This window comes from Chiloscyllium plagiosum, chromosome 6 (genome assembly GCF_004010195.1).
Source record: "Chiloscyllium plagiosum isolate BGI_BamShark_2017 chromosome 6, ASM401019v2, whole genome shotgun sequence".
Taxonomy (NCBI): Eukaryota; Metazoa; Chordata; class Chondrichthyes; order Orectolobiformes; family Hemiscylliidae; genus Chiloscyllium; species Chiloscyllium plagiosum.
Window position 1 is genome coordinate 119,708,531 of NC_057715.1, and position 21,643 is coordinate 119,730,173.

The 21,643-nt window shown below is 45.9% G+C and overlaps 2 protein-coding genes across 8 annotated transcripts in view; both read left to right on the forward strand.

Moving 5' to 3' along the window:
* Positions 1-8,906, forward strand: part of LOC122550997 (arfaptin-2-like) — a 43,091-nt gene extending 34,185 nt beyond the window's left edge. For all 7 annotated transcript variants that reach the window (XM_043692593.1, XM_043692594.1, XM_043692595.1 and 4 more), the window contains 5 exons: positions 1,105-1,223; positions 3,883-4,104; positions 4,294-4,451; positions 6,863-7,037; positions 7,608-8,906. In XM_043692593.1, coding sequence (XP_043548528.1) covers positions 1,105-1,223; positions 3,883-4,104; positions 4,294-4,451; positions 6,863-7,037; positions 7,608-7,763 — 830 coding nt within the window. In that variant the 3' untranslated portion in view covers positions 7,764-8,906. The remainder of the gene's footprint in view (positions 1-1,104; positions 1,224-3,882; positions 4,105-4,293; positions 4,452-6,862; positions 7,038-7,607) is intronic.
* An 8,303-nt stretch (positions 8,907-17,209) lies between these two features.
* Positions 17,210-21,643, forward strand: part of LOC122551094 (FH2 domain-containing protein 1-like) — a 40,397-nt gene continuing 35,963 nt past the window's right edge. Inside the window, exons 1-2 of the mRNA XM_043692737.1 lie at positions 17,210-18,207; positions 20,406-20,467. Coding sequence (XP_043548672.1) covers positions 17,581-18,207; positions 20,406-20,467 — 689 coding nt within the window. The 5' untranslated portion in view covers positions 17,210-17,580. The remainder of the gene's footprint in view (positions 18,208-20,405; positions 20,468-21,643) is intronic.

A 21,643-nucleotide genomic window follows, 5' to 3' on the forward strand; every position in this document is an offset into this window, starting at 1 on the left:
CACCCCAGTCTGACCTATCACCTTCACCTTGACGTCTTTCCACCTATCACATTTCCGACGCCCCTCCCCCAAGTCCCTCCTCCCCACCTTTTATCTTAGCCTGCTGGACAAACTTTCCTCATTCCTGAAGAAGGGCTTATGCCCGAAACGTCGATTCTCCTGTTCCCTGGATGCTGCCTGACCTGCTGCGCTTTTCCAGCAACACATTTTCAGCTCTGATCTCCAGCATCTGCAGACCTCACTTTCTCCTCAAAGATCTCTCCCTAAGGCCAAGCAAGCAGTGACTGCTCTCCATTTCCCTGTTCACCTCTTGTTACTTACCATTCTCCCACATTAAGTAAATGAGAAGCCACAGTATCTGTCAGATTTAGCCAATACCCTCAAAATCACTGTCCATCTCAGCTTCTTACACCAACTGATCACATACAATTCAAACTGACTTCCCAACAGTCAGACAGGAGTATCGATCCTGCACCGCAAACCCCCCACCCTCCCCCTCCCCACCGAAAAAAGCACTCCTCTGTCTGGAAACACACCCGATTTTGTGTCTGTTCATTTTCCACTTCATGCCTCATTTGTCCCTTTTAGTCTTTTTCGTCTCTGCTTGTGACCAGAAACAAATGTGGGAATGACTGGGGAATAAAGGCGTTTTTTGTTGTAGTGGTGTCCCTCTGTTAATATTGGAGTGTTCTTCACCTCTCAGGCCAGCTGATTAAATTCCCTGCATGTGAAGGATTTTTGTGGAGGACAGTGGTGATTCTGTATGGGTTAATGATGTTCCATTCTTTTTGGGAAAGCTGAGAGTCTTTGTTTCTCAGTCTAGAATGCTGCATCCTGTCCTGCGTTCTCCCGGGTCAGAGCTGAGCAGAGTTCCCCGGTCCCGGGTCAGAGCTGAGCAGAGTTCCCCTGTCCCGAGTGAGAGCTGAGCAGAGTTCCCCTGTCCCGGGTGAGAGCTGAGCAGAGTTCCCCTGTCCCGGGTCAGAGCTGAGCAGAGTTCCCCGGTCCCGGGTCAGAGCTGAGCAGAGTTCCCCGGTCCCGGGTCAGAGCTGAAGCAGAATGCTGGGGGTTGCTGTAATCTTGTCTCTTGTGTGTATCACCTTCCAGGGTGTAGTAACCTTCACCAATCGCAGAGTGGTCCGATGACCGGCAGTGAGGAGTCATCCCGGGGGATCGCTGGTGAGAAGTTTGACATTGTGAAAAAGTGGGGAATCAACACCTACAAGGTGAGTGGAGGGGAGTGATCTGTGTTATGGGGTAACTCCCCATGCTAACCTATGTCCCCCCAGACCTGCACATCAGGACCCATGTTAGACTGTCCCCCAGATAAAAGCAAGATACTGCAGATTCTGTACATCTGAAATAGAAACCAAAAATACTGCAGAGATTCGGCAAGGCTGGCAGTGTTTGTGGAGAGAATAAAGTTTTTTTAGATTAGATTACTTTACAGTGTGGAAAGTTAATGTTTCAAATCAAATATGGACTTCGGCCTGGATGAATGTGTGGTGATGCACTTAGGCAAGAGAATGGAAAACGAATGGTAGGACCCTGGGAAGCACAGAGGATCAGAGAGACCTTGATGTACTTCTACACCGGTCCCTTAAGATGTCAGGGCAGATGGATAAAAATGAAGGCATATGGTATACTGGCCTTTATTAGGGAGAAAGTGAGGACTGCAGATGCTGGAGATCAGAGCTGAAAATGTGTTGCTGGAAAAGCGCAGCAGGTCAGGCAGCATCCAAGGAACAGGAGAATCGATGTTTTGGGCATAAGCCCTTCTTCAGGATTCCTGAAGAAGGGCTTATGCCCGAAACGTCGATTCTCCTGTTCCCTGGATGCTGCCTGACCTGCTGCGCTTTTCCAGCAACACATTTTCAGCTACTGGCCTTTATCAGTCAAGGCATGGAATTTAAGAGTTTGTGGGGGGTGGGATAGGGGTGGGGGTAGTGTATAGTTATGCTGAAACAGCCTAACTGTTTACAGTTCAGGATTCCACATTAGAGGGGAAATGTGATAGCACTGGAGAGGGGGCAGAGGGAGATTTACCGGGATGTTGCCTGGGCTGCAGACTTTTGGTGATGAAGAGAGAATGGACAGCGTGGGGCTGTTTTCCTTAAGGCAGAGGAGACTGAGGGGGACATGATTGAGATTTATGAAATGATAAGAACACAAACAGGGTAGACAGGAAGAAACTTTTTCCCTTGATGGAGACATCAATAACAAGACGATGTAGATTAAGGGAAGGGGCGAGAGGTTTAGAGGGGATGTGAGGAAATACTTTTTCACCCAGAGGGTGGTGGGAATCTGGAACTCACTGCCTGTGAGGGTGGGAAAGGCACTTGCAATGCCAAGGCAGACAAGGCAAAGGGCCAAGTACTGAGAAATGAGTTCAGGATCGTTAGGTGGTTGTTTTTGACTGGCATGGGCATGATGGGCTGAAGGGCCTTATTCTGTTCTGCAGATCTCTTTCACTGCATGGCATTTCAGAACCAAAAGGTGCTGGAAAACTGTTTTCCTGCTGTTGACAGAGGGAGAAGGGAATGATTGGAACAGATAGGGAGGGTGCCCAGAACAAAAGGCGGCAAGTCATATGAAATCAAAATGTTAAATCTGTTTCTCTCTCCACAGATGCTGCCAGACCTGTTGAGTTTCTCCAGCATTCTCTGTTTTTATTTAAACTGTACCCTTCCTGTACTGGTATAGCTGCACCATTCTCCCCAGCTTGCACATCCCAGATCACCAATCACCAACCTTTACTCTGTTTCCAGATGCACATGGACACTGTACCTGTTAGTGCTGTATCCCAATGTCCTGCTGTTGAAATTGCTTTATCTAGCCTTCTTTGAAAGAGCAGGTTCTCACTGCTTACCAAGTTAAGGGAGTGTTAGTGTGTGAATACCATCCTGTCTTGGAAATATATCGCCGTTCTTTCACTGTCTCTGGATCAAAATCCTGGAATTCCCTCCCCAAGGGCATTGTGGGTCAACTTACAGCACATGGACTGCACTGGTTCAAGATAAGGGGGAGGCAGTGGGACATTGATAAGGTTAATTCAGAACCCTGTTAATTATTCAAGGGACATAGCTCGAATCCCACCATGGTGACCCAGAATGTTACCTGGGTCACTGGATTACAGTCCAGTGATAATACCACGGCACTGTCACCTTCGTGTTAATTATTGTAAAAACCTATCCGATTCACCAATGTCCTTGAGGGAAGGAAATCTACTGTCCTTACCTGGTCTGGCCTACCTCAGGGGAGGTGAGCCTGGACAATTAATCCAGAGACCTGGGTAATGTTCTGGGCACTCCGGTTCAAGTCCCAGCACAACAGATGGCTGAATTTGAATTCAATAAAAATCTGGAATTAAGAGTCTAATGATGATCAGGAACCCGTTATCAGTTGTTGGAAAACTGCCATCCTTACCTACTCAGGCTGACACATGACTCCAGACCCACCGCAATGTGGTTGACTCTTAACTGTCCTCTCAAATGGCCTGACCAACCATTCAGTCCGAAGGCAGTTATGGATAGGTGGTAATATGCTGGGCTGGGCTGGACTGGGCAACACTGATGGCATCCTGTAGATGAATTTTAAAAAGCTGTCCTCCCACCTCCACAACCAGGTGTTGGTGTGTCAGATTGCACTGATGCTGATAGCACCATCATGTTTGTGGTGTTGAGGTTTGTGGTCAGAAATACATGTGGTCTGTGTGGTTCAATGTGGCAGTATTGGGCAGTCCAGGCTTTCACTTTCTGCATTCTTATAACGTGTGTCTGAGAGCTGGCAGCTGCTGAATGATCTGAGATTGTTGGTTGTGTGACAGAGTCAGAGCTAATGCCAATACTTCAGTCTAACAGACATTACCATTGGCTGTGTCTGTAGTGTACAAAGCAGTTGATCTCGGAGAGGTTTGGTCGAGGCTCTCGGACAGTGGACCTGGAACTTGAAGCTCAGATCGAGCTCCTACGTGACACAAAGAGGAAATACGAGAATGTGCTGCGGCTTGCCCGAGCGCTCACAAACCATTTCTACAACCTGGTGCAGACACAGCGGGCCCTGGGCGAGTCTTTCTCTGATCTCAGTCAGAAATCCCCCGAACTCCAGGTACACAATGGACACGGGCAACAGACACCGACCGGGCTGAGAGTATGGTTTGTCTTGCTACCGGTGGGAGGTGTTGGTGTTCCCTGTGCTGACCGTGGTGGGTGTCCATGTCCCTGTGCTGACCCTGGGGTTAACTTTTTTTTTTCTCTCTCTCTCTCTCTCTATCTGTATCTGTCATGCCCCACACAGGAGGAGTTTGGACATAACGCTGATACTCAGAAGCTGCTGTGTAAGAATGGGGAGACATTGCTTGGAGCCATCAACTTCTTTGTATCGAGCATCAACACTCTGGTCAACAAGACAATGGAAGATACGCTGCTCACTGTCAAACTGTTTGAGAATGCCAGGTGAGACCATTACAGTATAGAGCAGGCTGAGGAACTCAGGAAACAAATACTCACCTGACTGAGGGTAAAAGGCTTCAACTAAGAGGGCAGAATTATTTTCTATTGCCTTAATTTTAAAAGATTGAGATGTTTAAGATGATTGGAAGGTCTTCTACCATTGAGAAACTATTTACTTTTGGGGGAAAGAATTTCAGGTCAAGGGTCAGAACCTTCAAACTTGAGCTGTGTTGTTCAGCGGTGATGTCAGGGAATACCTCCACACACAAATGGAGTGGGGAGTCAAACTCACTACCTGAGAAAACTTGGTGCAGAGGTCCATATAAATACATCAGTACACAGATAGTTGGTAAAGGTCTGGAGCCAGTAGAGGGAAAGGATGTTGTAATACAGATCAGGCAAGGTTTACCAAAAGAACAGGAAAGGGTGGAAGACTGAATGGCCTCCTGAAGATGTGACATGGGCACAGACTGAAAGTACGAGTCCGGTCAGTGCAGGCTCAGTGGAAGAGATCTTCTCTAGACTAGCTTTACTGTGACCACCTGATTGTGTGTGATCTTAGTCACCCCTCAACTCGGTTAAACTCCAGTGGAAACAAGCCCAGTCTGTCCAAATCTTCCTCTTAAAACACGGTGGCTCAGTTGTCAGCACTGCAGCCTCACAATGCCAGGGATCTGGGTTCAGTTCCAGCCTCGGGCGACTCTCTGTGTGGAGTTTGCTCGTTCTCCCTGTGTCTGTGTGGGTTTCCTCCGGGTGCTCCAATTTCTTCCCACAGTCCAAAGATGTGCAGGTCACGTGAATTGGCCATGCTAAATTGCCCATAGTGTTAGGTGTGTTAGTCAGAGGGAAATGGGTCTGGGTGGGTTACTCTTCAGAGGGTCAATGTGAACTTGTTAGGCCAAAGGGTCTGTTTCCACACTGTAGGGAATCTAATCTAATCTAAAAACCCACTCCTTCCAGGGATCAGTCCAGTAAACCACCTCTAACCTGCAATGCATTTACATCTGTCCTTCCACTAGGAGCTTAAAATTGCATGCAGTCAATTAAATGCCCTTCATAACTACAGCGTAACATTCTCACGTTGATGTCTGGTTCCTCTTGTAATAGAGGACAGAGCCCATGTGCAGTAACTTGTGACTCCGGTGTTAGCTCCCTCTGAATCCCTCTGTGCCTCAGAATTTCACACTTCACTTCACATTTTCCCACATCACAAAAGCACAGAATTGTTATAGTGCCAAAGGAGGCCAGTCAGTCCACCATGTCTGCACCAGTTTTATCCCCTAGTGCCAATCTCCTGCCTTGTCTCCATATCCCTGCACACTATTTCTCTCCAAGTATCTATCTGGTGGCCTCTTGAATTGAAGCTGCCTCCACCACATTTCCAAGCAGTGTATTCCACACCATAACTACCTTCCTGAATGGAAAAGCTTTTTTTTCTCTCATCATCCTTGCTTCACTTGGACATCACATTAAAACTATTCTGTCTTGTTTTTGTCTTTTTTAACGAATGGAAACAGCTTCACCCTATTGGCATGTCTCGCTCATTCCTGATTTTGAAAACCTCAAAATCAACATGCTCCATCTGTCAGATTTTTCCCCACTCACTCAATCTGTCCCTGAGTCTGTATTCTTCCTTATGTTGTCTTCAGCACACTTTCCCACCGATCCTGGTAATGTCGGTGAATTTCATTACCAGTTATTTGCTTCCCTCATAAGTGATTGAAGCCTTTGCACAGAACCTGTGCGATTTTACTTGCCACATCCAACCAATTGGCCAAAGTCCCATTAATGCTGACTCTCTGCTTCCTGTTAGCCAGCCAAACCTCTATCCAGACAAGCAAGACATCTTGAGCCCCCAGTTTGCACAAGAACTGTGGTGTTAGAACTGGCATTGCAAGGTACTTGATTGAACTAACCATGTCACCGTGATACAGGCAGCCAGTCTAGTGGGGGAAGCACAAGGAATGTAGTGTTACAAAAGCAGAATTTGCTGGAAAAACTCAGCAGGTCAGGCAGCATCTGTGGAGAGCAATCACAGTTAACGTTTCGGGTTCAGTGACCCTTGTTCAGACCGGATCCAACAGGTTAACTCTGATTTCTCTCCACAGATGCTGCCTGACCTGCTGAGTTTTTCCAGCTGTTTGTTTTTCTTTCTGATATCCAGCATCCGCAGATCTTTGTTTTATTTTGAATGTAATGTTTGTAGGCGACACAATAGTGCGGGGCGATTGACACTGTTCTCTGTAGCTAAGAGTGAGAGATCCAATTGTTGTGTTTCCAGCTCACTCTGGGCTTTGGCACATGCTCAGCGCCAGAGAGGAATTTGCAGGGGAAGTATCCAGTATTGATGGTACATGTAGGGGCAGTGTAGAGGGAGCTTTACTCTGTATCTAACCCTGTGCTGTCTATTTCAGATTGGAGTATGATGCTTATCGCACGGATCTTGAGGAGTTGAACCTGGGACCCCGTGATTCACTGACCCTGTCGAAGATCGACCTGGCACAGCAGCTGTTTCTGGTGCATAAGGAGAAGTACGAGAGATTACGCAGTGATGTCACCATCAAGCTAAAATTCCTGGAGGAGAATAAGGTGCTAATTGTTGGGGATGGTGGTTGTTTTGTACTAGGGCCGTGGAGATACCAAGGTGGGTGGTGGTGGAATCAGATCTAGAATGCGTGCAGCACAGATGGAGGGTACTTTGTCTAGTATTTGTGCTGGTTCTACAAGAAGGATTCAGCTCAAAGCTTTATTCTTCCTATTTCCACCAACACTGCAAATGATCTAATTTCCACCTGCCTCCCCCCACACTCTCAGACAGTACATTCCAGTCCCTAACTGCTCTGTCCTAGGGAGGTGTGATGTCTTTCTGATCTGTAGGTGGTAGTCTTTTAGATTAGGAGTGAGGTGATAGATCTGTGTCTGATCTGGGGTTTCAGAGTCTCTGACCCGTTAGAGCGATAGGGTCTCTGAGTTGGTGGGTGTGGGGGAGGGTATGCAAGATCTCCCTAACCCATGGGGATGGAGGAGGGAGCTGATGCTGGGGTGCACTGACCTTGGGTGGGGGTGGGAATGGGAACTCTGACCCTGCGGGTGGGTGGTTGAGGGGGCTCTGACCCTGGGGGTCTCTGACCCTGTGTGTGTGTGTGGTTTCCCCGGCAGGTGAAAGTGATGCACAAACAGTTACTGCTGTTCCACAATGCCATCTCGGCCTACTTCGCTGGGAACCAGCAGCAATTGGAGCAAACCCTCAAACAATTCAATGTGAAGATGAAGGTGTCGAGCTCTGAAAAACCATCGTGGCTGGAGGAACAGTGACAACAAAACTAGTTTGGAGCAGGACCTGAGGGAAGCAGAGCCAGGCAATGAGGAAGCTGCATTAAATACAAAAAAAAACTCAAAAATTTACCATTTGATTCCATGTGTTTGAAACAAACTCTCAGACATGTTAGAATTTTAGGGGAAATTTCCTGGTTGCTTAAACTCAAATCATTTCCAGATTTCTTGGCTTTGTAATCTTACACTAAAGCAAACACTAAGGTACGATGGGACTGTGTCAGAGCTTCAAGCATGCTCCTCGTTTGTAAATATTCAGTCTAGGGACCACAGAGGCTTTCCAGATTCCTGGAGGTCTGTGGGTGTGGTGATACCTGGAAGTTTGGAACATGAGTCACCCTCCCAAAACATCCCGGTTCCCCAAAGTCTTTGGGCTCTGGTCCTGGGGGTGCTGAGTTTCGTGGGGAACAAGTTATTTAAAGGGGATCTTGATTTATTTAGTTGCTTAATTCTAAAGGGGGGGAGGGGAATGAACCTTCCAGACACATGGAGCTGCCAGTTGGTGAGGCCATTGTTCGGGCTCCTCCATCAAGACCAGCTCCCACCCCCTCCCTCCGTCCCACCCCCAGTGGGGGTGAGCATCTTTACCGGGAGCACCATAGTTAAAGGTTGTCCCATGAATGGGGAATTTCCCAAACCTAGAGTATTTATTGAAGCTGAGTGGAGGAGAGGGGGTTTGGCTGTTAGATGGAATCAGTTCAAACATCCACAAGTGTTGTCACTTTGGGGGGAGTCCCCAAGTATTGGAAATGTTTGCAGAGTGAGAATTCTGTGGTGTATTAAAAAAAATCTTTAACTCTGCATTTTCTGTATGTACTGTTTGTGATGTTTAAATTTATTACTATGAAAGAAACAAATCAAATAAACAGCAAAAACCAGGTACGCTGGGGAATTCTGGAAATAAGAGTTGTCAGGATTGGGAGAGATGGGGATACAATTGGACAGCAACATTCCTGAGACCCATTGCTCCCTGAGACCGCTCCTGCCACTTCCCTCTTCCCCCCCCCCCCCCCCCCATCTCCCTCCACACTCAGCCTGCTGTTTCTGCTGTTTCTAGACCCTTCAGTTTATAATCTTAAAGTATACAACTGGTGATTTTATAAAATAAATTCCCTTCCATCTCCATTTTTGAGGCAATGAAGTGTGCGATTTGTTGAGTGTGTGAGTGTATTTTTATTCTCAGCTGCTCACTCCAGGTCCAGGCTGGTGGCTGAAGTGAGCAGACAGCTTCTTCGCTGACCAGGCAAACCAGACACCAATCAAAAAGCAGAGTGTGGCCTGGCTCAGGACTCCGCTTGGCCTGGCTGAGACATTGAGCTTGTCAGGAAATGGGCAATTCCCTTCTGAGTTAGTGATGTTTCAAAACAGCTAGGGGTACATGTCTTTGTTTAGTCACTCAGTTATGATTTTAGTTAGATCACAACATCATTGATTGCACCTATTCAGGCTCCTCAGCTCCTGCTGAGGGTCTCCTGATCCTGGCTGATGGGAAGTCCAATCGCAGAATCTGATTTGGGTGGACCATTCGTTTTCTCTTTGTAATTTAATTACTGTGCATTGAATACACGAGGCTGCTGATGTACTTTTAACAAAATTCACTAAAAAGGAAAACACTAATTTATACTGTACAAGAGCAAATTAAATGGTCTGATTGCAAAATAGATAAATTAGCAAATAAAGACTCAATCCTTTCACCTTCAACAACAATCTCTCACATACTGAAACCTCCATGAAAGCTCACTCTTTTCACTCTAATTTCCTTGGCTGCTTTCTGGCAAAACTGCATCCACCCGAAGCTCACCTTTAGTTAATGTGCCTTCACAAGGTCCTTATCCATGAGCAGAGCTCACTCACTGTTTAGCATTTATTAGGGATTGGGGCCAATACACTCTCGGGTTTTGAAGAATGAGAAGGAATCTCATTGAAAGGAAGAGACAGGACAGCAGCAGGTGAGATGTTCCCCCTGGGTGAGCAGATGTCAGAGTTTAAAATTAAGGGGGGAATCATTTGATACAGAGATGAGGAGAATTTCTGGTTTTGCTCAGATGTTAGTGAATGTTTAGAACTCTCTAGAGTTCTGTGGGAGCTTAGTCTTTGAGTATATTTAAGGTTGAGGTCGATAGACTTCTGATGACCAATGGAGTACGGGGTCCAACCATGATTGTATGGAATGGCAGGGCAAGCTCAATGGGCTGAACGACCAACTCCTGACACTATGTTCCTAACTTATACATTCAACAGTTTTGTAGCATCTATTCCTCTTTTGACACCTTCTAGCCTTCTGTAACCATACTGCAACAGAGTTTTACATTAAATTTGGGCAAGGTGTAGTTCACTCTGAAACCCCGGATCTCATCTAAAGAAGGGAAATTATGAAGGTGTGATGAGAAAGTAGGCTGCGGTGGATTGGAAAATATATTGAAAGATTTGATGGCAGATGGGAAATGCCTGGTAATTAAGGAATTGAATATTAACTATATGATTAAAGAATTAATGTTTGTATTTCAATCACCTGCATTCTTTTAAGACAAAAATACCCAATAGGAAAAGCGAGGAAACTAAAGTTAACAAAGTTACAAATCATCAGGTGGTTGTGGAGGACACAATTGTAAGACAGAATTTATAGCAAAAGTTTATAGTGTGGTGTAACTGAAATTATACATTGAAAAATACCTTTATTGTTTGTTAAATCTCTCATCTATTAGAATGACCATGATAGTTTCACATCTTTCATATGTAAATCGCAAAACTTTTTTTAAAAGTTACATTCTCAGGTTAACTGTAACAATTGGTATCAGAACAGATAAGGTGTTGCGATGTTGAAGGTGTTAGCCCCCTGTGCTCCCTGTCTGTGCCATAATGTTTAGACTGATTCTAATCTAAAAAGTGAGTTCTTAGACCGCCAGTTCCGATGTGCCACAGCAAGGAACCGTAATGATCTCCTCAGGAGATAGACACGCGCTGCAACCGGCAGGGTACCCATCGTTGTCCAGCACTTCCCAGGAGCCAAAAAACTACGCCATGTTCTTCACAGCCTGCAACACATTGGTGCATTGTACAGCATGGTACATTGTTGAAACCGAACAAAGGCTATGGCAACGGATGAATGGGCACCATACAACAATCAACAGACAGGAGGGTTCCCTCCCAGTTGGGGAATACTTCAGTGGTCCAGGACATTCTACCTCGGACCTTCGGCTAACCATCCTCCAAGGTGGACTTCGGGACAGGCATCAGCGAAAAGTGGCCGAGCAGAGGCTGATAGCTAAGTTCTGTACTCATAGGGAGGGCCTCAACTGGGACCTTGGGTTCATGTCACACTACAGGTGACCCTACTGCACTATACAAACACACACAGACACTTGTATGCGTGTGCACGCACACACAGTCACCCCTATACACAGACACACTTTCACAATCACACATGTATCCTCTCATAGACTTAGACACTTTACACTCACACACACACACGCGCACACACACATACACTTTCTCTCACAGACACTCATAAACCCCCACCCCAGACTCTCTCTCACACAAACTCACATACACATATATGTTTGTGGGGTGAATTTGTATTTGCGGAGTTACATTGGACTTTGCTCAAAAACTACATGAATCCATGTAAAACTCTGTTAACTCACTTTTTAGATTAGAATCAGTCTAAACATTATGGCACAGACAGGGAGCACAGGGGCTAACACCTTCAACATCTCAACACCTAATCTGGGTTGACACCAATTGTTGCAGTTAACCTGAGAATGTAACTTTTAAAAAAGTTTTGTGATTTACATTGAAAGAAGTGAAACTATCATGGTCATTCTAACAGATGAGAGACTTAAACAATCAAAGTTAAAAATCACACAACACCAGGTAATAGTCCAACAGGTTTAATTGGAAGCACACGAGCTTTCGGAGCGACGCTCCTTCATCAGGTGGTTGTGGAGGAGCGGCGCTCTGAAAGCTAGTGCTTCCAATTAAACCTGTTGGACTATAACCTGGTGTTGTGTGATTTGTAATTTTATACACCCCAGTCCAACACCGGCATCTCCGAATCAAAGTTAACAAGGGAAGTTAAAGATAGTATTAGATCAAAGGAAGAGGCGGTTTATAAAATTGCCTGAAGATTGAGAGAATTTTAGAATTGAGCAAAGGAAGAATGAGAATAGGAGATTGTGGAATATTATTGTAAATGCTGTTTTACAAACATTGTTCATGACGTGGGTGTTGACCCAGCATTTATCATACATTCCTAATTACTGGAAGGGGGAAGGGGATTAATTGTCAGAGGGCCCTTTTGTTGAGCTGTGGTTGTGTCCCTACCCCTAGACTCAGAGGCCTGGGTTCAAGTCCCACTTTCTTCAGAGGTGTATAATATCAACATGTCTGAACAAATTGATTAGAAAAGTATGAGTCAACCACAATACTGTTGTTCTAGACAAGACTAGATAAGGATGGTAGATTTCCTTCCCTGAAGGACATGAATGAATCAGACCAACAGCTTACCAGAACTTCAAGGGTCAGGGGGCAGAGGTGTTTGTAGTGGCTATCACTAAGGAGAAAGTGCTGGAGGAGCTGCAAGGTCTGAAGGTGGATAAACCACCTGGAGCAGATGGACTACAAAACAGAGTTCTGAAGGAGTTAGCTGAGGAGATTGGACAGGCATTCTGGGTGATCTTTCAGGAATCACTGGAGTCAGGGAGGGTCCCAGTGGACTGGAAAATGGTTAATATGACACATGTGCCCAGGAAAGGAGGGAAGCAGAAAACAGGAAATTATTGTCTGGTTAACATGACATTGGTCATCGGTAAGATTTTAGACCCCATTATTAAGGATTGGATTTTGGAACACTTTGATGTTTTCAGTAAAATAGAGCTGAGTCAGCACAGCTTCATCAAGGGGAGGTCATGCCTGACAATCTGTTAGAATTCTTTAAGGAGGTGATGAGCAATTTAGACAAAGGAGAGCCAGTGGGGTGATGCAAACTGCACTCAGTGCTCCAGCTGTGACCTAACCAATGTGGGCGGCACGGTGGCACAGTGGTTAGCACTGCTGCCTCACAGCGCCAGAAACCCGGGTTCAGTTCCCGACTCAGGTGACTGACTGTGTGGAGTTTGCACATTCTCCCCGTGTCTGTGTGGGTTTCCTCTGGGTGCTCCGGTTTCCTCCCACAGTCCAAAGATGTGCAGGTCAGGTGAATTGGCCATGCTAAATTGCCCGTAGTGTTAGGTAAAGGGGTAAATGTAGGGGAATGGGTGGGTTATGCTTCGGAGGGTCGGTGTGGACTTGTTGGGCCGAAGGGCCTGTTTCCACACTGTAAGTAATCTAATCTAATCTAATCAATGTCCTGTACAGCTCCCGATCTTAGAATCAATGTCTATGTGTTAAAGACAAGTGTCCCTCTGTGAGCTAATATGGTATGGCTTCACACTGTCCAGGGGTTGGGGGGATGACAGCTCCCTTCAGGAACACACCACCATCCACTCCCTCCAGTAGCAGCAGTGTGCATCAGCTACAAGATACACTGCAGAAATTCAACAAAGATCCTCAGGCAGCACCTTCCAAACCCATAACCACGTCCATCTAGAAGGACGAAGGCAGCAGATACATGGGAACACCATCCCCTGAAAGTTCCCCTTCAAGCCACTCACCATCCTGACTTGGAAATATATTATTGTTCCTTCAGTGTCACTGGATCAAAATCCTGGAATTTCCTCCCTAATGGCATTATGGGTCAGCCTACAGTACGTGAACCGCAACAGTTCAAGAAGGCAGCTCACCACCATCTTCGAGGGACAACTAGGGATGGGTAATAAATGTAGACCAGCCAGTGCCACCCACATCCCATAAAATAATTTTAAAAATCCTTCTCCTTGCCCCAATCCCTGAACTCTCATCTTGCAATCCAGTGTGTGGACCCCAGATACTCAGAGCCTGACACCCATGCTGTTTCTTGACATTATCCCTCATTCTCAATTCCTGGGCTGGGCTGAGCTTCAGGAATCCTGAATCAGGAATAGTTTCCAGTGTCAGCCAGTGTGTGTGAGAGAGAGATTGCTGCAGCTGTTCAGAGGGTGGGACATGAACCTGCTCAGACGTGTTTGCATTCCGTCAGTATCTAATAACACTGACATCAGCAAACACACTGAGGCGATTCAGTCCCTCAAGCCTGTTCTGTTATTCAATTCTATCACTGCTTTGTGTCACACTGATTCCCACAGTCTGACTGAAACAAATTGCCCTGCAACATCTCTCAGTGCTGAGGCTGAACAGGGCCACAATGCAATCATCATGTCAGGCAACTCCTCATCTTTAAAGATTGCATCTCTTCATTTTTTTTGTATTTTCGTTTGTGGACTGAAATGGGAAAAGGACTGTTTTAAAACCAAGGATTGTCTGCACTTTCTAAAGTAAGCTGACCCTTATTGTAAGTGCTGTTTTCATAGCTGTTGGGGAAGCAGTGGGGAAAACATGAGTTATAGACAAGCTGGAGTCAAGGGACTTGGTACAAGTGAAGGTCTGACTGGCTGAAAATGTTTTGCTGGAAAAGCGCAGCAGGTCAGGCAGCATCCAGGGAGCAGGAGAATTGACGTTTTGGGCATGAGCCCTTCTTCAGGAATCTGAAGTCTGACTGGCAACAAGTAGCTCATTGGTCTGTAAAATGGTGACTAGTCCCCGATGGCAAAGGTTGCCTTGCCTGCCAATAAGTGACTGGCTTCCAGAGAATTGACCAGTTTGTGGATGAGAACTTCAAGGCAGAAGCTATCAAACCTCTGGAAAGGAAGGAGCATTGCTGCTTCTCAGTAAAAAGCTTCTCAATCCTGAAGATAGCTCCATCACTTCCTCTCATCAGTTGTTGTAAACTCAAACTTTTAAGTCTGAGAGCTTTCTAAGTACAAACTAAACATACTGCGGCTCCAGTGAAAGGATCATCTCAGCAATTGCGTGGGCAGGTCCTACTGAGCTGCCTTCTCCTTCCCTCTGCCTTCTTCACTATTGGGTGGGTAGGCAGAATGTGTATGAAGGAGTGTTTATAAAGGGGTTTGAGAGTTTAACCAATAGACTATGTTGGTTTATAATAGTTTATCTGTAGCTAGGATCAATTATCTATAATAAACAGTGATTCATAGAATCCTTACAGTGTAGAGGCAGGCTATTCGGCCTATTAAATCCACACTGACCCTCTGAAGAGCATCCTCACCAGACCCAATTCCCTCCCCTATCCCTGTAACCCTGCATTTCCCATGGCCAGTCCACCCAACCTGCACATCTTTGCACTCTGGGAGGACTGTGGGGCAGTACAGTAGCTCTGGTCAGCACCGCTGCCTTACAGTATCAAGGATCCAGGTTCAATTCCAGCCTCAGGCAACTATCTGTGTGGAGTTTCTACATTCTCGCTGTTCTGTGTGGGTTTCCTCTAGGTGCTCCAGTTTCCTCCCACAGTCCAAAGGTGTGTAGGTTAGGTGGATTGATCATGCTAAATTGCCTATAATGTCTGGGAATGTATAGGCTAGGTAGATCAGCCATGGGGGTTGCAGGGATAGGGGAGGGGGAGTTGAGTCTGGGTTGAATGCTCCTCAGAGAGTTGGGCTGAATGGCCTGTTTCCACATTGTAGGGATCTATGAAACCAGAGCACCTGGAGGAAACCAACGCAGACACAGGGAGAATGTGCAAACTCCACACAGACTGTAGCCTGAGGGTGGAATTGAACCTGGGTCCCCAGTTTTGATTCTTGTTCAGTACAGAATCCTGGTCCATGCTTTTGTCACTCTGGGTCCGAAGGACATGGAAAATGGGGAATCTGTGTCTTTTAAAAATCTGGAAGTTCTGGGACGGTTCCAGGACCAGTCAGATATGAATTCCAGCGTACTCCTCTCACCCCCTCCCCCCACAAACGGAGGACAAACCAAGGAACATTCATCACTTCACCCTTCCATCATGTCATCGTTGATCTTTGATACAAGTTACAGGGAACAGAAAGCCTTTCAGTTTTATTCTGTAAACTAAAGTGACAATATTTTGTCATTATTTGTACAAATATGTTCTTAATTGTGAAGTCCCTCTGTGATGTTATACTTGGTTTTATTTTAATAAATTATGACTTGTTCCAATTGTATCATCACCAAAATCTACTGTGGCCACCATCTTAATTTTTGAACAATTCATCTATCTATCTTTCCACCCAACTTCATTGTTAGTCTGTGTCAAGCCAACTTATTTAATGGAGATGACCCCCATCTGAGGCTTACAATGAGTATGTGCAGGAACTGCTCCCCCTAGTGTTTGTGGCACAAGCCAACAGCTGCCCTGCAGGCTTTGTGACAGATAATTAAAGACATGTATTTACTTTTGAGTAATTACAGAGTACCCTGGGCAGTTCCTGACACTGAAAGAGATTTAAATAGTAACTGGTGTAACATGCAAAACACAGCAACTAACTAGTTCACAAACAGCAAATGTGATATTGAGGGATAAATCTATGCCATGACTCAAGGAAATAACTGCAGCCATTCCCTTGGTTCCTGTGGGATTTTGTACTTTCTTGGAATCAGTTCCTGGTTGGATTCTCTGCTCCTCAATGAGAATATATGCCCCCAACTCCCATCCATCCAAAGTGAACATCATTCACTCCAGGTCTCGTGGGAGGGAGGTTGGGTCTGTTCCTGGGGTTGTGAAGGGGTTAATCTCTACCCAGAGTCACAGGAAGGTCAGTCTTACTTAGGATCATGGGGATTGGCGCAGTCTGTACCTGGGATCATGGGAATGGGCTCAGTCTGTACCCGGGGCTGGGAGGGTATACAATATTGAGTCCAATCCAGTTTCCCCTCCCCCTGTTAGTGTCCTGAGAGAGTGAGTGATCAGGAGTTTACCATCAGACTGTTGACACACACTGCCCCTTCCACTCAGCCGCGTCTATCTCTTTCACAGACTGCATGAGGCTGTTTTATTGAAGGAGGTGCCTGTCCCTTTAAATTACCTGGGCTGGTTTCCAGCTGGAAATAGTTACCTGTGCAGTGAGGGTTAATGCCAGTGGGTGTGGAGGCCTCAGGGATAAACTCAGCTCAGTCTTACTCATTGCTCTGCATACGTATTCAGCTCGTAGTCCTTCCTGTCAGTCTGAGCTTAGGCCCAAGTGTTTTAGATCCATAACTCCTGTTAAGTATCCTGAATTCCCAGTGGGACTCAGACCCTGACTTCTCCGAATGGTGTTCCATTCATCGGGAATGAGATGAACTGGGAATGAGAGGGAGTCTGTGAAAGGAAGGCTTAACATGGACAATGGGATGAAGGTAAACTGTTTCCTCATCACTCATGTCTCAGGGTTTCCGCTGTTAGAAATTCCCTGATTTTTGATACTCGTCATCACTCTTCAATACCCACCACTCTGCCTTCCGCTCCTGGGCCCTAAACTCAGGAATTTCCTAAACCTTTCTGCCTCTCTCTCTCTCTCTCTCTCTCTCTCTCTCTCCACCTTGAAAACACTTCTCAAACTCCTTGACTGAGCTTCTCAATGTGTTGTCCTCATGTGGTTTGACGTGAGATGCTCTTTGTAATGCCCCTGTGAAGTGGTTTGGAATGTTTCCTTGCGGTGAAAGTGTTATCAAGTTGTAAGTTGTTGTTAACTATAGGGATGTCTTTTCCTCTCCAGGAATTCAGTTGGTTTGAAGGCTACTGGATCCAGTTGCTGTTAAACTCTCCTCCATTCCTTGAAAGATGCCTTTTCAGGCCTTGATGTGATCAGAATCGATTTGTTTCTGGAATCACTTGTAGTACAACTCAGGAACGGTCCCTGTAACCATGGCAACAATGACAGGTTCGGGCCGTGGAAAATCCAGAACAACTCAACCCTCTGACCCCAAGCCTGGTAACCAAGGACAACTGCCCTCTGACCCCAAGCCCAGTAACCAGGGGCAACTACCCTCTGATCCCAAGCTGAGTAAGCAAGGGCAACTGCCCTTTGATCCCAAGTCCAGTGACAAAGAGCAGCTGCCCTCTGACCTCATGGACGGTAACCAAGGGCAACCACCTCCTGACCCCAAGCCCTGTAACCAAGGGCAACCATCCCATCCCACTCAGGACACCCCATTTGTAATTTCCGCTCCTCACCCTCCTCCACCTCCACCCCCTCTGCCACCTCCACCCCCTCCTCCACCTCCTCCCCCACCCCCTCCCCCGCCTGTGGGAGGCATTCAGAGATCCAGAATGACTCGGCGTTCCACACTCCGTAAGTTTAATTGGGAAGCCCTTCCCCAGAACCGGGTGGTTGGGAAGCAGAACATCTGGACAGTTGAGAAATGTCCGGAACATTTTGCCATCGACACGGAGAGAATGGAGGAGCTGTTTGGCCGCAGGGACAACCAGAAGACACTGAGTGTTCGAAGGAGCTTCCGAGCAAACTCCCCACAGAGAAACGGAGTGGAACAGGTGAGTAACCCCCAAGGACACCAATATCTCCTGCATCTGACAGAACTCTAGTGGGACAGAGGGGAAACAGAAAGACAGGAAGGCCATGAGTGATGGAATGTACCCTTTATGTTTTCACAGAGTGTGGGCCTGATTAGAGACCAGCCTGAATTGAAGATAGTTAAAAGCAGTGTTCCCTCTAATGTTCTTTCTGTCTGTGTGGCTCCCTAGGATCCATGTGGGGGCAGTGACTTCCAGAACCACAGCAACTTAGAGGGAATGTTGGAGAAGAGTCAACCTTCTTCTAAAGTTAGGTGCAGGTTAGGCTAGGTAAGGATGGCACAGTTCCTTCCCTGAAGGACAGGATAATGAGCCTGATGGGTTTTTATAACATTTGATGGTAGTAATGAATGTGGGAAAATAAAAATGAGGGCTAGGAGGAGACCATTCGGTCCCTCAAACCTCCCCCTTTATTTAATAAAATCATGGCTGATTTGATTGTAATCTCAAATCCACATTCCCAATAACCTTTAACCCATTTGCATTGTGATGGAGAATGCACCAGTTAACTTGATTGACAATTAACTGCTAAAATCTAGGAGGAAGTGAGAACTGCAGATGCTGGAAATCAGAGTCAAAACGTGTGGTGCTGGAAAAGGACAGCCGGTCAGGCAGTATCCAAGGAGCAGGAAAGTTGATGTTTTGAGCATGAGGTTCTTCATCAGGAATGCTGATCCTCAGATGCTGCCTGACCGGCTGTGCTTTTCTAGCACCACACTCTCGACTCTGATCTGCAGCATCTGCAGTCCTCACTTTCTCCTAGTTGATTTTAACCTCTTCCAAGGATGCCTATCTTGAAGAAGTTCTCCTCCTCTCTCTGCAAACCAACATAATCTGGACCTGAACAGGACAACCAGTACTACAAAACCAAACCTCTGGAAACGGTTCTCCTTCCAGATCCTCCGGTCCACACTCGCAGCCATGTGCCATCACCTACTCTCCCTGCAGTCAGCCCTGCCACAGCTCAGGGCCACACTCTCCCAGACCTGCAAATAACTTCCAAAATTGTTTGGAAAGTGAATGTGAGGAATGTTGGATCAGCTATGATCCTGTGGAATTGTGGAGTAGGCTAAAGGGGCTGAATGGTCTCATATTCCCTTGGGGGAATCAGTCATTATCTAATCTGGTATGAAGGAATGCCTGAAGACTAATGGAATGGGGGGAACAGGGGATGGATATATTAATGAAAAGTTAATTGCAATTGATTTGTTTCCATTCAAAAATGGGGAGCCAGTAATCAGTGGGGTGTGAGTTTTAAGGAGTGCGCCTAACTAAATGAACCTCACACACAAAAGTGTGGACTTGAATTCTGTTTAGATACAGTTATCCTGTTGAGAATAACAGCTGTATCTTGGGTCTTGACAGATACAGCTTGCTCAAGAAATAAAAGGTTGAGAATTTTTTCATCAGTCAATCTCCTCCAGATGAGCAGTTAGGATTCACATGGATTTTACCCTCGAGGTGTTTTAGAGCTGGGCAGCTTGTTCTGTGCAGGCATTCCAGTCTGTTGATTCTAGGCAGAAACAACTCTTAAAGCCTCGAAATGTTTAAACAAAAGCATGAGGATATTGTTGTGTAATAGTACATACCTGAATGTCACGAACAAAGATTCATTTTGTTGAAATGTGTTGTCTTGCACTCATCAGGACCATTCACAAGAATACCATTTTAAGAGGAAAATACATCTATGTAATATAATGTTAGAGGAGATTGCTGATTGTTTACTTGATGAGTGGATTCTAGGCGGTAAAGGTGTTGCCATGGAGAATGCACCAATTAATGATCATTGACAGTTAACTGCCAGACTTTGTTTATATTTTTAACCAGGCAGGTTGATTCTAATTGGTCCAGGTATTTCACTGAAAAATGAATCAATGTGAGCATTGCTGATTATTGCTGTCCCTAGCTGCCCTGGAGAATGTGGTGGTGAGTTGCCTTGGCAGTCCATGGGAAGTTGGGGTAGTCACACTACCATTCATCCCTGGATATTGCCTCAGTGACCCTGAGGGAATCGAACCATTATCACCTGCTCAGCTGTGATTAACATCGATGCTGTCAATCATTGTGGGTGTGGCTATGGGAGATACTCTCAGCTCTGACACGAGGAGAAAGGCAGTCGTTTGGGGAACATTCTAATGGTCGATGCTTTCTGTTCCTAGGTCTCTATCCTGGATGCCAAGAAGAGTATGAACCTCAGTATAGTCCTGAAACAATTCAAAAGGTAACAGATGGTCAGTCAGCATATCTGTGCCCATCTTCCTTAAGATATCTAATATTTAGCTGCTTGCCTTTTTCCAAATCTGTTACACTGAGATGAATAATTTAGTCCTTGGTAAGTCTGCTTTCAGCATTTATTAGTAAATTGATTGAGTTTTTTGAGGATGTGACCAAAAATATGGATGTGGGTAGTGCGGTAGATGGTGTCTACAGGGACTTTAGCGATGTCTTCAACAAGGTCCTGCATGGTAGATTGGTTGGTAAGGTTAGATCACATGGGATCTAGGAAGAGATAGTCAATTGGATATAAAATTGGCTTGAGGGTAGGAGACAAAGGGTGGTGGTAGAGGGTTGCTTAGACTGGAGGCCTGTGACCAACGGTGTTCCACAGGGATCAATGCTGGATCAACTTTATTCGTCACTTAAAATAACAAGGAGGTATGGTCAGTAAATACTTGTGGATGACTCCAAAATTGGAGGTGTACTGGACAGTGGAGAAGGTTATCTCAGAGTACAGTGGAATCTTGATCAGATGGGCCAATGCGCCGAGGAGTGCCAGATGGAGTTTAATTTAGATAAATGTGAGGCGCTGCATTCTGGAAAAGCAAGTCAGGACAGGACTTATACACTTAGTAGTAATGTCCTGGGGAGTGTTGTAGAATAGTAATGTCCTGGGGAGTGTTGTAGAATAGTAATGTCCTGGGGAGTGTTGTAGAATAGAGAGAATAGAATAGAAATGTACAGCACAGACCAGGCCCTTTGGCCCACGATGTTGTGCCGAGGTTTAATCCTAATGTAAAATATAATAACTTAACCTACGCACCCCTCAACTCACTGCTATCCATGTGCATGTCCAGCAGTCACTTAAATGTCCCTAATGACTCTGCTTCCACCACCACCACTGGCAACGCATTCCATGCATTCACAACTCTCTGCGTAAAGAACCTCCCTCTGACGTCTCCTTTATATCTTCCTCCTAATATCTTCAAACTATGACATCTCATACCAGTCAATCCTGCCCTGGGGAAAAGTCTATGGCTATTGACTCTATCTATTCCTCTCATCATTTTGTACACCTCGATCAGGTCTCCTCTCTTCCTCCTTCTCTCCAGAGAGAAAAGTCCAAGCTGACTGTGTGGAGTTTGCACATTCTCCCCGTGTCTGCGTGGGTTTCCTCCGG